General features: G+C 61.9%; 1 protein-coding gene across 1 annotated transcript in view; it reads left to right on the top strand.

Moving 5' to 3' along the window:
- SH3GL1 (SH3 domain containing GRB2 like 1, endophilin A2) overlaps window positions 1-15228 on the top strand; it is a 39893-nt gene extending 24665 nt beyond the window's left edge. The window contains exons 2-10 of the mRNA XM_016934714.3: window positions 8655-8723; window positions 9076-9148; window positions 10024-10167; window positions 11413-11546; window positions 11756-11914; window positions 12157-12260; window positions 12894-13018; window positions 13244-13300; window positions 13805-15228. Of these exons, the coding sequence (XP_016790203.1) occupies window positions 8655-8723; window positions 9076-9148; window positions 10024-10167; window positions 11413-11546; window positions 11756-11914; window positions 12157-12260; window positions 12894-13018; window positions 13244-13300; window positions 13805-14001 (1062 nt within the window). The 3' untranslated portion in view covers window positions 14002-15228. The remainder of the gene's footprint in view (window positions 1-8654; window positions 8724-9075; window positions 9149-10023; window positions 10168-11412; window positions 11547-11755; window positions 11915-12156; window positions 12261-12893; window positions 13019-13243; window positions 13301-13804) is intronic.
- The last annotated feature ends 73 nt before the right edge of the window (window positions 15229-15301 follow it).

Raw genomic sequence — 15301 nt, 5'->3', positions numbered from 1 at the left:
GTGTGGTTTGTTCCTGGGAGAGGAGCCCCAGGCACTCACTGGCATCTCCATGTTTGGATGAAACCCTGTGCAAGGGCAAGGGTGGGAGCGTGTGTCCCACATAGCTGAGCCCCCTGGTTGGCAGGCCTGTCCTCCCGTCTCCTGGGAAGGTAGCATGAGCTTCCCACCTGCTCCCAGATTCCTCGCCCAGCCCTGGGGCGTTGCCCCTCCCCTTCCACCTGCCCTGACTGCATTCCAGGCAGAGCCAGGGTTGGTGGGGCCTGCAGTGGGGATCCCTTGACCTTCCTAGCCACTCCTGCTGTCTGGCCTTGGGCCAGGCGTGTCTCTCCTAGGCCCTTAGCTGTCCTGTTTATCAAGTGGAGACATCTGCCCAGAGGCGGCAGCTGGGCCAGGTGGGGGCTGGAGGGCCCGGCTGGCTCTGTCCACTCCTCTCGGGGTTGTCCTGGAGCTCTGTGGGGTCAGCCTCGCACCGCAGACAGTAGGTCCCAGCTTTCCACAGCAGAGGGCACCCCTTCTCCCCCACGCATGGAGGGGCAGGTGGGTCTCGTAGGTGCCCGAGGGGAGCAGGTCGGGCTCAGTGCTCTGCTGCCTCCTGGGCAGACTGGTAGTGGTGATGGGAGCCCCAGGGCTGCCGGTCATTAGAGCCGAGCCCAGGTCACCGCCCTGCCACCATGTGCTGGGACAGCGTGTGGCCCATGGCTTCTGCCAGACGGGCCGTGAGGGAGCCCCCACCATTGGGCAGCGCTGGCCAGCCTAGGCCCCATACGGCCACCAGGCGCAGCCCGCAGCCTCCCCCACACCCATGTGGAGCTGGGCCAGGCAGGGTGCGTCCTCGGCATGCGTTTCCAAGGACTGCTGAGTCACCTCAGGGGTGACTCAGGGGCCCAGGGGCCAGGCCAGAGCCAAGGGGGACAGCAGGGGAGAGGCCGGGCTGCAAGGCCACAGCACGGGAAGGGCAGCATGCGGACCAGAGGCCAAGCCTCTCGATGCAGACGAGGGCCAGGAGGCCAGGGAGGAGGCTGTCCCGGGAGAAACGCCGATTGCCCCATCTAGGGCGGACGGGCCAGGTTCGGGCTGGTGGAGGCCTTCCGGGATGCAGGCCCTGCACAGCGTTCCTTAGGGTTTAAAGTCAGCAGCCAGAGCTGGAGGCCTCATCAGAAAGGCAGTGTGGGCTGGACTCCCGCTGGTGACTTTGCTGTCAGCACCGGAGAGGTCCTTCCGGCCCGGGGCTGCCCTCACGGAGCCTCCGGCCACCAGACCATCATAGACCAGGCCTGACTGTCCCCTTTCTCTCTCGGGGATGGTCACAGAGCTGGCCCCTGGCCCCTGGCCGCCGCTCTTGTGGCCACCGCTGAGCAATTTCCTATCGTGGCCGTCACCACTTCGTCTGCGTGACTTCTTTCCAGTGGCTGATTCCCTCTCTGCTTCCAGTTCCCCTGATGTGTTGGCCTCAGACTCTTGGATGGGGCCTCCAGGGCCCATCTGGAGGATTTCTCTTGCCTAAGTTTTTTTCTCCCCCTCATTTTCACGTACCAGGCAAGAGAGCAGTGGCTGTGACTTCAAATGACATCGGCTCGCTGCCGCGCACACAGCAAAGCATTTATCGCTCTCTGCCAATCTGAGAGTCCTTTCTCCAGCTCCAAGAGCCAGGAGTCAGGCAGGGCAGGGCCCAAGACAGCCTGAGAGACGGCATGAATGGCCAGCACCACAGTTGGCAGAAACGCACCCCCAAGGCGATTTAGACTGCGGTGGCCGGGCCGCACCATGGCCCCCAATGTCTGGCTGTCTTTCCCTACCATGGCACCCAGCCACACCTCTGGCCAGGAAGTCTGCGGCAGGCCTGTCCCCACAGCCTGGGGGCCGTGGGGAAGCCGGGCTCTCAGGGGGCCCTCTGTGGCCTGGTCTGAGGCAGAGCCCATTCTGGTTCCAGTCCAGAGCCGGTATCTCGGTTGCCAGCCCAGGCCCAAGGGACTGCCCCTTTGGCTGAGAGGACGCCTGGGGCTTCCAGAGCCACTGTCCTTTTGCTGCCAGAGCTTGGTTCCCAGAGGAGCCCCTGACCCGCCACAGAGGTGGGTCTGTGGCTGTCCCCGGGTGCCCAATCTGGCCATGGTGGCAGCGTCTGGTTTGGGGTTTCCGTGAGAAAATAATTTCAGAAACTTTGTCTTGATTCATTGTTTTCAGTGCCTCCATTCCCAAAGGCTGCTTTTTAAAAACCATTCAGCCTTGATGGACAGGAGGGGAGATCTCTACTGAGAGGCTGGAGGCTCGAAGGACAGTGGCAAATCCAGGGCTCTCAGAACTCCCAGATGCTGAGGGGAGCCCTGACTGTCGGGACCCTTCCCTCCGTGCATCACACACAGTGGGTGATGACCCAGTCAGCCCCAAGGCAGAGGCTCCCTCCATCTTCCCTTGGGCTGGGGAATGGGTTTCTGCCGTCTGATTCCTCGCCGCCGGGCCATGAGGATCACCTGGCACCCATGAGGGTCACTTGGCACCTGTGGTGCTCCTGTGGCCCCCCTCCCACTGCTCCTCTCCCTCCCCCTCCTGGCCTCATCCCTGTGCATGTGCAGGAATGACTACTCCTGCTTTTCACCTGGGGATGCCCTGCAGGCTCCCAGACCAGGAGCCCAGGGGCCACAACCCCACCCATGCCAGGCACTTACTGTCACAGGAAAGCTCAGAGCTGCCTGCAGCCAGCGCCGCCCCTGTAGATAGGCGAGCTTTCATAGTCAGCACACAAGGGCTTCAGGTCTGGAGAGTCCCCATGCCACTGGGGCCACTGAAGGTTTCCAGCAAGGACAGACAGACACATCAGCAAGCCAGGAGCCTGGGAGCACACATGGAAAAGGGGACACGAAGGCCAGTGGCTTCCTGTGTCGCCGGGCAGCAGGCCGCCTCCAGGCTGTGCGCGTCTTCGACTTTTTGACTCATGGGAAAGAAGCTGTGATGGACTCGAGGTGGCCATGTGTGTTGGGCAGTGGCTCCCAGGTGTTGGGCCAGCAGGGAAGGGCGTTGCAGATGGAAAAGGGTTCAGAGACACACGGATATGATACATCCCTACATCCTTTGCCCCTGCCCTCTTCCCATGTCAGGGCTTTTTCTACACCGCAGGGATCCTTGTGTCCCTCCCTGGGGCCTCCACCCCGACCCTGCATTCCAGCTGTTTTGCACAGAGGTCCGATCAGGACTCTGCTGCTTCTGCAGGCCTTACCCTGGCTTCGCCCCTTTCCATGGCTGACCAGGCCTTGAACACAGCTGCAGTGTTAGAACTGCGCCCACTGTGAGGAGGGGCTGAGCACTCACCTCCTCCACGTCCCCTTCAGCTTCCTCCTCTGTGACGTTGGGGGCCGGGCACAGAGTGCCTAGCATGGGGGCTGGCACATGGGACTGTCAATAGTGGCCCTTGTTCCGTGTGTCCTGCCTGCCCTGTCCCTGGTCCTGCAGGTGGCTGGGCCTGGACCCCCTCCTATGGTCCCCAGCTCCCCAACCCATGCTTTGTCCTGGGGCTGTTGTCCCCTAGTCCTGTAAATATATGGCCTTGGCCAGGCACACTGTGTCATGCCTGTAGTTTTAGCACTTGGAAGGCTGAGGTAGGATTGCTTGAGGCCAAGTTCGAGACCAGCCTGGGCAACATAGTGAGACCCCTGCCTCTTTAAAAAGAAAAAAAAAAGATGAGGCCTTGTCACAGGTATTCGCTGCGGTTGACCAGCTATGCCCACCTGCCATTTCTCCACTCTGTGCCTGGCACTGGGCGAGGCCCCTGTGGTCTGTGCGCTCACAGATTCCGCTGAGGAGGACTGCAGGGAGGGACGCGGAGATGGCTCTGTAGCACAGCGTGCAGCACCACAGCACCACCGATGCCGACGGGCAGGCAGACACCAGCCAGAGACCCGCTCCCCAGCCGAGGGAGGACCCGTGAACTCTGCTGTGAACCTGGAAATCACCAAGCACCACAGCATGACTGCCAGTGAGACCTGAGGACCCTGGGGCCGACCCCTCTGCGGGCAAATGTGGCGCATCCCTGCAGGCTGGGCCACAGCAGCCCTCCCTTGCCCTCCCCCACGCTGGCTTTCTTCTTTAAAAGAGAAAAAAAAAACAAAACCCTGTGAATTCATCAGAGCAGATTGTCTGCTGGGGCACCAAGCCCGAGACGGGCATTTGTGTTCCGTGCTGTGTGGATCAGGTTTCCCCGCTGAGATGTTTAAATCCCAAGGCCGCCCATCGGCAGCAGCCAGCTCCACTCGGCAGGATTCGGAATTTTCCTCCTGCTCCTGCCAAGTGGCCACCACAGCTGTGCCTGCCGGGCACAGGGCAGCTGCCCACACCCCTCTGGGTAAAACCTGGGATTCTCCTGCCTACGGCAGCCCTGTCCTGACTCTCAGTCCACAGTGTCTTCACAGTTCATTTCTGTATTTTTCCACCTTGTATTCTCTGTTCTGTGTGTCACATCCCTTGCTCCCCTCCAAAGACAGCCAAAGGTCTAAACTCTAATGAATGCCAGGCTTCAAAGGAATAGCCCCCTTCTCCCAGGGGGACAAGAGTCCCATGCTCTGGGGCAAAACCCCATCTTCGTGTCCAGCTTGCTCATTTCCCAGGTGCCTGGCTCACAGGTGACAGAGTACAGGGTCAGGCAGAAAATGCATGCGGCATGCAGGTGGCGGGTGCAGGTGGGATGCGTGAGCATGGAGTGGGCAGGTCTCCGCTGGGCATCTCTGGGCAAAGATCTGAAAGACCACAAGCCAGTCTTGCCAAACCCTGGGGAAGTGTCCGGCAGGCAACAGTGGGATCCTTCCCAGAGGCCACTGCCAGGCCTGACTGAGCCGGGGCCTCTCCCATAGTGACTTCTCAGCCCTGGTCCTCGCCTGGCAGGGTTGGCCAAACCTCACTTCTCCCTGCTCCAGGCGGGGACATGTCACAGCCTCTGTGGGAGGCCAGCCGGCATCTGAAGCAGGGGCAGAGTCTTGGAGACTGTTCCCTCTTGGGCTCGGCCTGTTTGTTCCAGGCATGGGGAGAGAAGGCGCTGGTGTTGCTCTCAAGATGGCAGCCCTTGTGGGGCCTGCGGTTGGTCACTCGGGGTTTGCAGCTGGTACTCTGACCCTGTCCAGGTGGGGCCCTGTGGGAGAGTGGGGAGGGGGCCCCCACCCACCCTGCCACCCTGATGCAGGTTCAGTCAGCGGAGGGTGGTCTCACCCCTGAGCCCTGTTGGGTCCCTGGCTACTGAGTGGCCCCATTATTTTCCTCCGTTTCCTGCCATGCGGGGTGGGAACAGGAGGCGAACCTTGTGGGTATGGGATGGACTCGAGTGCGGAGCTGTCATTACCACTGCTGAGTCCGCTGCACTAGTCAGGGCTACAGCCAGCCTGCAGAGTCTCCCTCGGCAGGAATGGACTGCTGGGACCATGGCCTCAGTCCTCCCTCCCCACCGGCAGGGTCTCTGATGCAGGGGCATTGGGGCTGGCTGCCCCACAACAGGCAGCTCTTGCCTGGCAGATGGCACCAGGGTTAGGAACACTCGCTCCTGACAGCGAGCCCAGAGGCGCTCTCTGGTGAGCCTCCCCGTGGCGCCCAGCTCTGCCGCAGACTCTCGGTCCCCTCCGTGCTCAGCAGTGCTGGTGTGGAGACTGCAGTGAGTAGGGCCCCGGCGGGCAGGAGCCCATGCTTGGTTTCCGCGCTTGCGGCCGGCGCTGCACGTGGCCCGGCTGCCTTGCTTTTCCCGTGTTTCCCTTGTGGCTGCTCATCCCTGTGTCCATCTGTGCTGGTTTCTAGCCCATAAGCCTTGGGGAGAAGGGGCCTTACAGGGTTGTGTCCCCTGCCCAGTGCCTGGCCCGTGGGGGACCATCAGTCACGACAAGGGACTTGGCTGGAGCTGAGCAGAGGGACCCGGGTAGTTAGGGCACAGCCTCCCGGGTGTCAGGGGTGCGAGGAGTCAGGCGGTTGTGGAGGTTCAGGAAGTCGTCCTGGGGCTCAGGAAGGCAGGGTCCTGGATTCCCAGGTGAGATGGGCAGGTGGGGCCAGGGCCAGAGCCAGAGGCCACCAGGTGGGTCTTTGGTGCCATGGCGGGTCCCCAGCCCCTCCTCTCAGAGGCAGGATGTGGTCCTCGCCGGTAGGGCCTCTCCTCCTGCCCTACGTGAGGCAGGGGGCTGGGGAAGGGTCCTGATGGAGCCACTCTTGCCAGCCTGCACACTGGGTCCTGCCTGGGCAGGTCGTGGGGCCGGGGTGGCCTCCGCCCAGAAGGTGTGGTTTCGCAGCCCGCTGGCTTCAGTTCTCCTCCCGGCTTCCCAGAAGAGTCCAGTCTCGCATCAGCCACTCATTTCCCTCTCCGGCAGCCGCTGGCTCTGAGCACGCCCTCTCTCGCCACAATCAAAAGAAGTGAAACTGTCCCAGGAAATAGAGTGGAACGCCCCAAAAACACCTAGGGAGGGGGGCTCCTTCCTCCTAATGCCTTCAGCAGAAATGGAGGGCAGCCCCACTCTCCTGCCCCGCAAGGGACATTTCCTGCCTCTCACCTGTGCCAGAGTCAGCCCTCCCGCGGTGGGTGTGCCGAGGGGATTTTTTTTTTTCTTTCTTCTTTCTTTTGAGATGGAGTCTTGCTCTGTCGCCTAGGCTGGAGTGCAGTGGCTGGATCTCTGCTCACTGCAAGCTCCACCTCCTGGGTTCACGCCATTCTCCTGCCTCAGCCTCCCGAGTAGCTGGGACTACAGGCACCCGCCATCACGCCCGGCTAATTTTTTTGTATTTTTAGTAGAGACGGGGTTTCACTGTGTTAGCCAGGATGGTCTCGATCTCCTGACCTCGTGATCCGCCTGCCTCAGCCTCCCAAAGTGCTGGGATTACAGGCGTGAGTCACCGCGCCCGGCCAACGAGGGGATTTTTAAGAAGCTTCCAAGGTGCTGTGTGGCTGAGTTGAGAGCCACCAACCCACAGGCAGGAAAGGGACAGGGGTCAGAGGCATGGGGCCTGTGCTCACTGAATGCCCGGCACACCCCGCACATGAAGGCAGGTGGACAGAAAGGGTCCCAGTGCGTGGGTGAGGACAGTCCCGTGGTGTGGGGGCTTCCAGAGCCAAGCCTTGGAGGAGGGCCAGGAATTCCTTGGCAAAGGGGCTGGTGTCTTTTTGGGCAGGTTGCCAGGACACAAGACCAGCCGTGTACTCCGGGCAGGCTACCTTTTGCAGAACTTGGGGTTGGGGGCATTTGCACTCATGGTGCCTTGGGCTGTGACCTCCAGGCATGGGCTAGAGGGTACACCAGGTGCCTGGCGTGGGCAGAGCCCCAGGCTCAAGCTTCTCCCGCCCCCGCACTTCCTGCTCTTGGGTCACTTCCTCCCAGGCTGGGTCCTGAACTCCTGACTGCCCTGCTGGACACCCCCCAGCCCCACACAGCCAACGCAATGTGGCACTACACGGACCCTCATGGCATCCCTTGGCCACGTCTTGTGACAGCTCGGGGCAGGCAAGCATCAATCAGACCTGGGGAGCACCAGGGGCACAGGCCATGGCCCACGGCACACAACACCTCGCTCTCCTGCCCAGGCCGTGTGTGCATGTCTTCACACAAGTGATCAGACCCGGGATGTTAAATTTGCCGATGACTTCAGAGATGGCACACCCTGTGACACTTGGCCCCCAGAGGGCAGGGCCAAGCTTGTGACCTCAGGCGGCCTCCCTCTGGGAGCCTCCATTTGTGGCAGGGCCTGGCAGCCACTCGGCTCTTCATGAAGCGCTGTGTGCTGGGAAGGGCCTCACACTGTCCATCCTCACTCTGTGCGGCATCCCTTGGCGCCAGGCACACATGGGATACGTGGGGTGAGGAAAGCAACGCCTGTGCTCAGACAGCGGTGCTGGGGTTCAGGGGCTCCCGCCATGTTCCATGGGACATTTCAGGGCTGTTTTTCGCATCCCAGGCGCTGTCAGGGGGAGTGGTTTGGGAATTCAGTGCTTGCTTCTGCCTTCCCACCACACGAGGAAAGACGCTGTAAGTGCCTGTCATTGTCATCGCTTTCACCGTAGCTGAGAGCCGTGAGGACCAAGGTGTGCCAGGCCTGTGTTGACTGCCTTGTGAAACTCAGTGTCCACATGGGGCAAGGGCTGGGCTGTCCCATCCTGCAGACACGGGCACCAGAGCACAGGAGAGTGGCGGCCTCCCTGCCCGGCTGCCTGCACCTCTTCTCGTAACTGTCAGCTCCTGCTGCCTCTCCCAGCCAAGCTGGCAGGATTTTTTTTTTTTAAGTAGACCCCACATACTCAAGGATGGGGGCAGATCCCCACATTGCTATCTGTGGGGATGTTTGTGTAGGCGCTTCTGGAAGCAGGGTCTTCTGAGCCATGTGTTCTCAGGCTGAGGCTCTGGACTCCACCGTGGCCCAGATGGGGCCCACTGTGGCGGGGTCCCCAGTGGGTATGTGAGTGGCAGTCGGGACACACACAGGTGGGCAGGCCACCCCCACCCTCCCCCTCCCCCTGCAGGCCCACCCTGCTCCGCAGGCAGCGTGTGGCCCTGGGGTGCCCACGGCAGTGCCTGAGGTGTGTTTCCTGATCACTTGGCCTCCTGCCTCCAGCTGTGGATGCGATGTGGCTGGAAGGTGGCTCAGGGCCTCCTGTCCTCTTCTTCCTCCTACCCCTGGGCTCACAGCGTTTCCCCTCTTCTGTCCTCTAGCTGGTCAGTGAGAAGGTCGGAGGGGCCGAGGGGACCAAGCTGGATGATGACTTCAAAGAGATGGAGAAGGTGAGGAAGAAACTGTGTGCTCTGTGTGGTGGTGGCACTGCTGGGGCCTGACCTCTGCCGGGCATAGTGGAGGCGGCCAACCTTGATGGGCCTGGGTCTGGAGTGATGGGGCCCGGCAGGTGTGGAGAGATGGGGTGGTGTGGGGGCCTCGTTAGCTGGACTTGACGGGCACCAGCTCTCTCCCCTGCTGTGGGCAGGCAGCTGTGGGGACATGGCTGAGCTGAAGACATGGAGAGGGGGTTGGGGGGTCCTGGTATGGGCTCTTAGGGCAGGAGGCGGTGCAGCAGCGGGGGCCTTGTGTGCCTTGGGCCCCCACTGGCTGTGGAGTCTTATATGCTGCTTCTCTCCACAGAAGGTGGATGTCACCAGCAAGGCGGTGACAGAAGTGCTGGCCAGGACCATCGAGTACCTGCAGCCCAACCCAGGTGGGTGCTCCAGCCACTGCCAGGGCCTGCCGCAGGCCCTCTGGCCTCTGTGTCAGAGGGAACGCAGGGGATGACAGAACCGCCAGGCTCATGGGTTGTGGGCTTCAGGCACAGCTGGATCCCGGAGTGCAGAGGCCATCCTTGGTGCTGCATGCTGCCTTTCCACCTCAACCAGCAGCTCAGCCCCTCTGTTGGCTTCACTCTCATGCCGACTGGTTCCTCAGGGCCGTCCCAGCCTTCAACCCCTCTTCCAGCCAGCAGTCCTGGCAGGGAGCCTCTCCCCCAGCTTACTTGTGGGATCCATTTGTATTGGCCGCCCCTCCCCAGTGCCCCTGGCCTGGACTTCACCTCTTGGGCTTGGGACTGGGTCTCCCTGGCTGAGAGACGGACTTTTCCCCAAGGAAAACCCAAATGCTGGCTCCATAGGAGGCCACGGACAGGGGGCAGACGCACACCCAGCAGTGTCCACTCAGGCCCTGCCAGGAGCAGACCCAAGCGGGCAGCGGAAGGGACACAGCTCATCACCCACCCCGGGAGCCTTGGCCTCAACCACCCCCTGCTGCACATCACTGCTGCGCCTCCTCCCTGGCACCCCCCAGATGAGGGGTCATAGCCACGTTCCAAGAGGAGCAGCCCTTGGAAGGAGGAGGTGTTGCCCCCTGAGGAGCTTGGTCACCTCTCCGCCCGCTGCCAGCTCCTTTGAGGCTAGCAGGAGCAGGGAAGGGACCCTCTGGGGATTCCACTGTGCTTTGTGTGGCCTAGACTGTCCACAGGCACAGGAAGCAAGGGTGGGGAGGGGATGTGGGGGCTGCAGTCTGCCAGGGCAGAGGAGTGCAGGCCTCACAGCCCACACCCACCTGGCCATCCTATCCCAGCCTCGCGGGCTAAGCTGACCATGCTCAACACGGTGTCCAAGATCCGGGGCCAGGTGAAGAACCCCGGCTACCCGCAGTCGGAGGGGCTCCTGGGCGAGTGCATGATCCGCCACGGGAAGGAGCTGGGCGGCGAGTCCAACTTTGGTGAGTGGTGCTCTCTGGAAGCCACGCCCACCGTCCCTGGAGGCCACACCTCAACACAGGCAGGGCAGGTCCAGGCCCTGCGTGTGCTGAGTGCCGGGGACGTACAGTGGCCCCCACAGCTTTCCAGCTGCAGAGGCGCAGGAGACCGCACAGACCAACCCATCCAGCACTGGCCAGCAGCTGATGGGGCCCCTTCCTGTAGCTCCAGACCTTCCCCAACTCAAGCCAGCTACTTCCCCAGGGCCTGGACCCCCCAGCATCTGTCCTTCCACCTGTTAAGGGCAAACCTAGGCCCTTTTAGCAGCATTGGAGGGTCTGGTTTAACGTCCAGCATCGATTCGGATTTTAGGATCCTTTGTTTTGCCCTGAGTTCCAATTTCCGGGCCCTGGGCTTAGAGTGTTGGGGGGCTGTTAGAAGTTGGGATGGGACCGAGTGTGGTGGCTCACGCCTGTAATCCCAACACTTTGGGAGGCCAAGGCAGGTGGATCACCTGAGATCGGGAATTCGAGACCAGCAAGACCAATATGGAGAAACCCCACCCCGCTTCTACTAAAAAAAAATATATATATATATATATATATATATATATATATACACACACACACACACACACAATTAGCCGGGTGTGGTAGTGCATGCCTGTAACCCCAGCTACTCAGGAGGCTGAGGCAGGAGAATCACTTGAACCCAGGAGGTGGAGGTTGCAGTGAGCCGAGACTATGAAAAAACAAAACAAAAACCAGGTGCGGTGGCTCACGCCTGTAATCCCAACACTTTGGGAGGCCGTGGCGGGCGGATCACGAGGTCAGGAGTTCGAGACCGGTCTGGTCTATATGGTGAAACCCCGTCTCTATTAAAAATACAAAAATTAGCTGGATGTGGTGGCGGGCCCCTGTAATCCCCCCTACTCAGGAGGCTGAGACAGGAGAATTGCTTGAACCTGGGAGGCAGAGGTTGCAGTGAGCTGAGATCATGCCACTGCACTCCAGCCTGGGCAACAGTGAGACTTCATCTCAAAGAAGTTGGAAAGGATCCAGGTGTGGGGGTGAACGCCTGTGGTCCTGGCTACTTGGGAGGCTGAGGTGCCAGCATGGCTTGAGCCCAGTTTGAGGCCTGCAGTGAGCTGGTACAGCGCCACTGCGTTCCAGCCTGTGAAACGCTGTTTCAAAAACAAAGGCTGAGGAGTGTCTCAGTCTAGTGGTCCCAGGCCCGGTATGATGGCTTCCCCCACCACTTCTCCACAGGTGACGCATTGCTGGATGCCGGCGAGTCCATGAAGCGCCTGGCAGAGGTGAAGGACTCCCTGGACATCGAGGTCAAGCAGAACTTCATTGACCCCCTCCAGAACCTGTGCGAGAAAGACCTGAAGGAGATCCAGGTGCTGCCCCTGCGCCAGCCTGGGGCCTGTCCCTTCCCCCTGCCGGATGGGGCAGCCCCATTCCTGCCACCCTCACCTCCAGCCTCGGCACTGCCCTCTGGGTCTCAGGCAGGCAGGATCCCCGGTGGTGCAGGGACAGTGGGTCAAAGCCATGCGTGGGGCGGCCCTCTGGCCGCTACTGGTGTGACCCATGTGCCCCACGTCTCCAGCACCACCTGAAGAAACTGGAGGGCCGCCGCCTGGACTTTGACTACAAGAAGAAGCGGCAGGGCAAGATCCCCGATGAGGAGCTACGCCAGGCGCTGGAGAAGTTCGAGGAGTCCAAGGAGGTGGCAGAAACCAGCATGCACAACCTCCTGGAGACCGACGTGAGTAGCTCGGGGTGTCACATCCTGAGAAGCCCCATGCCCTTGGGAGGCCGGGGTGGTGCCTCAAGGGAGCTGGAGGACAGATCGGCACCGACCTGGCCGCTGCAGCAGGGGAGGTGGAGGGTACGGGCCCCAGTCCCCCCTTCTCAGCCCCCTTGCCTCCTGTGGCTTCACCTCGGGAGTCAGGGAAGGCACAGGACAGTGGCACTGGCAGGAGCCCCTGAGCCCTACTGTTCCCACAGATCGAGCAGGTGAGTCAGCTCTCGGCCCTGGTGGACGCACAGCTGGACTACCACCGGCAGGCCGTGCAGATCCTGGACGAGCTGGCGGAGAAGCTCAAGCGCAGGTGAGCCCAGGGCCTTGGTCTCTCCAGAGAGTCTGGGCTGCCATGCGCCCTCTGCCGGCGCAAGTGGGCAGCACACCTCGCTGTGGGGCGAGCACATGGCAGAGCAGCATCCTGGATTCTTCCTGGGGACTGAGTGGAAAGGCCTGGGGGGCCGCGAGGTCAGAGGAGCTGGGGCTCTGAGAACTGAGTCAACACCAAGCCCTGCCCCGATGCAGGCCCCGGGGACTCCCTCCCTGGCTGCACGTTGCTGCTGCCACAGGAACACCCAGGCTCCCCTCCCTGAATGCAGAGGCCAGACCTGCTTCAGGGGCCTTGGCGTATGTGGGGCGCCAGCCGTGGTGGGGAATGGGGGGAGGAGGCAGGGGATGCGACTGGGGGTGTTGTAGGTAGATGCTGTGGCAGGCCCCAGCTGCTTGGCAATCTCTGGGATGCCTCCAAGGTGGGGGTCCAGGCTGGAGGCCCTCTGGGTAGACATCCCAGTCTAGCTGTGTCCCAGGGTCCATGTGTCACGACCCCACTGACAGCCTCTTCCTGCAGTCCCAGGCCAGGTCATTAGGCAGCAGCATAAATACAAGAGTGGGGCTGCCTCAGCTGTGACACGGGCTCGGTCCACTCACGCCTCTCCCTTCACAGGATGCGGGAAGCTTCCTCACGCCCTAAGCGGGAGTATAAGCCCAAGCCCCGGGAGCCCTTTGACCTTGGAGAGCCTGAGCAGTCCAACGGGGGCTTCCCCTGCACCACAGCCCCCAAGATCGCAGGTAATGGGGCATGGAGCTCTCTTGCGGAGGCAAATGCCAGCGGGTGGGAGTGGCCAAGGGCTGGCCCTGTCCTGGGTCTCTGAGCGCCAGACTCCTGGGTGCAGCTCTCAGCCCTGCTCCATCTGGACCGCCAAGGCAGACGGGAAGGGCTGGCCCCAGCCTTCTGCAGAAGGGGCCCTGCCCGACCTTTTGAGCCCGCAGCTTCCTCGTTTTGCTTGTGTTTAGCTTCATCGTCTTTCCGATCTTCCGACAAGCCCATCCGGACCCCTAGCCGGAGCATGCGTGAGTGTTCCCAGGCCCGCCTCGACCTCAGTGCTGCCTTCTTGGCCATTCGGGGAGGGTGTTTCTCCTCCTGCCCTGTTCTCTGCCCATCTCAAGCAGGGAGGAGCCAGGCTCGTGCAGCAGTAGGGGGCACAGGCCCCACAGCCTGCAAGATGCCACCTCTCTGGGTCTCAGCCTCACAGTGTGAATGAGGGATTGCCAAGGGCATTAGCCCAGCTCTAGGCTATGTGGTGGCTACAAGGGCTTGAGGGCATCTGGTCATTCCTTGTCACCGCAGCAGCACTGGGTGTCCCCAGCACCTCCCAGGAGTAGCTTTGGTGACCACTTACCAAGCTTCTCCCATCCTCCCTCCTGGGTGGCAGTAGAGGCCGGACCCCAGAAGTGGCAGGGCAGAGGGGAGGCCCATGCCCACCCACACGCTCCAGGTCACAGCAGGTCTGAGACCCCAGACTGGGCGGGGTGAGGCGTAGCAGCCCCAGCCCCACAGCCTGCTCCCGCCCCCAGCGCCCCTGGACCAGCCGAGCTGCAAGGCGCTGTACGACTTCGAGCCCGAGAACGACGGGGAGCTGGGCTTCCGTGAGGGTGACGTCATCACGCTGACCAACCAGATCGATGAGAACTGGTACGAGGGCATGCTGGACGGCCAGTCGGGCTTCTTCCCGCTCAGCTACGTGGAGGTGCTTGTGCCCCTGCCGCAGTGACTCACCTGTGCCCCTGCCCCTCCGTCCACACTGGCCGGCACCCCCTGCTGGGTCTCCTGCATTCCACGGAGCCCCTGCTGCCAGGGCGGTGTCTGAGCCTGCTGGTGCCACCTGGGCCCCGGCCCTTGAGGTACTCCCTGAGCAGGGCCCCACACTTGGGTGGGGGGGCTTATCTGGGTGGGTGGGGATGCCTGTTTACACTAGCGCTGACTCCCAACGGTGACGGCTCCCTTCCCCACTCCATGGCGCCAGCCTCCTCCCCCGCTCCCCAACTTCTCGCCCAGCTGGCCGAGGCGGGGCAACACTAAGGTGCTCTTAGAAACACTAATGTTCCTCTGGGGCAGCCCCCACCTCCGTCCTGACCCGACGGGGGCCCGGCCCACTGCCTACCCTCGAGTCCCGCAGCCTTAACAGGATGGGATCGAGCGTCCCCGTGGGGTGGCTCAGAGATAGGACCCTGGTTTTAAATCCCTCCCAGCCTGGTGCTGGTGATAGGCCCTGGCCCTACTCCAGGGCCAATGCACCCCTGCCTCACACACGCACTCCTTCTCCCCAAGGCCAGGGCAGAGGGCCTCACCGCCTCCCGGGCCTGCTGTCAGCTTGCAGCCCGGGGACAGAGGCCAGCTGGGATCTGCCTGAGGACAGAGAACATGGTCTCCTGCAGGGCCCTGCCTCCCAAGCCCCGCCCTCAGAAAGCCAAGTACCTTTTCAGCTTTTTAACTGCCCCCATCCCAACCCAGGGAGGCCTGTGTCACTCTGGCACAAGCTGCCACCACCAGCCACCCACACCTCCTCCCCCCAGCACACCTCACACCGGGACCACAGCCGCGCTGCCGAGGGCCAAGCACAAAGGTTCCAGTGAGCACATGTCCTAGCCCCTGGTGGCCAGGCTCCCCTTGCTGAGCCGCTGCCACTCCACCCTGTGGGACGTGGCCCCAGCCATCTCCTCTAGACCAAGGCAGGCAGCCCCGACATCTGCTTCCTCTATCGCCCAATCCAAAATTGATGAAATGGGGGGGGTTCTCTGGGCCAGGCCACATTCACATTCCCCTCCCCCTGTGGTCCAGTGAAGCCTCCGGACCCCAGGCTCTGCTCTGCCCTGCACCCCCCTCGTCAGAAGTACATGAGGGGCGCAGAGATGAGCACACAGCTTTGGGCACGGTCCAGGGCAAACTGAAATGTATGCCTGAATTTTGTAAACAGAAGTATTAAATGTCTCTTTCTACAGCCCCTTGCCTCGTCTTGGTGCAGGGGTGGGCCTGCCACCCACCGCCTTCCTGAGGGGCTGGCTCCAAAGCCA

The sequence above is a fragment of the Pan troglodytes genome, chromosome 20, assembly GCF_028858775.2.
Source record: "Pan troglodytes isolate AG18354 chromosome 20, NHGRI_mPanTro3-v2.0_pri, whole genome shotgun sequence".
NCBI lineage: Eukaryota > Metazoa > Chordata > Mammalia > Primates > Hominidae > Pan > Pan troglodytes.
Note: the sequence above shows the minus strand (reverse complement) of the source record. Positions and strands in the feature narration are given on the sequence as shown.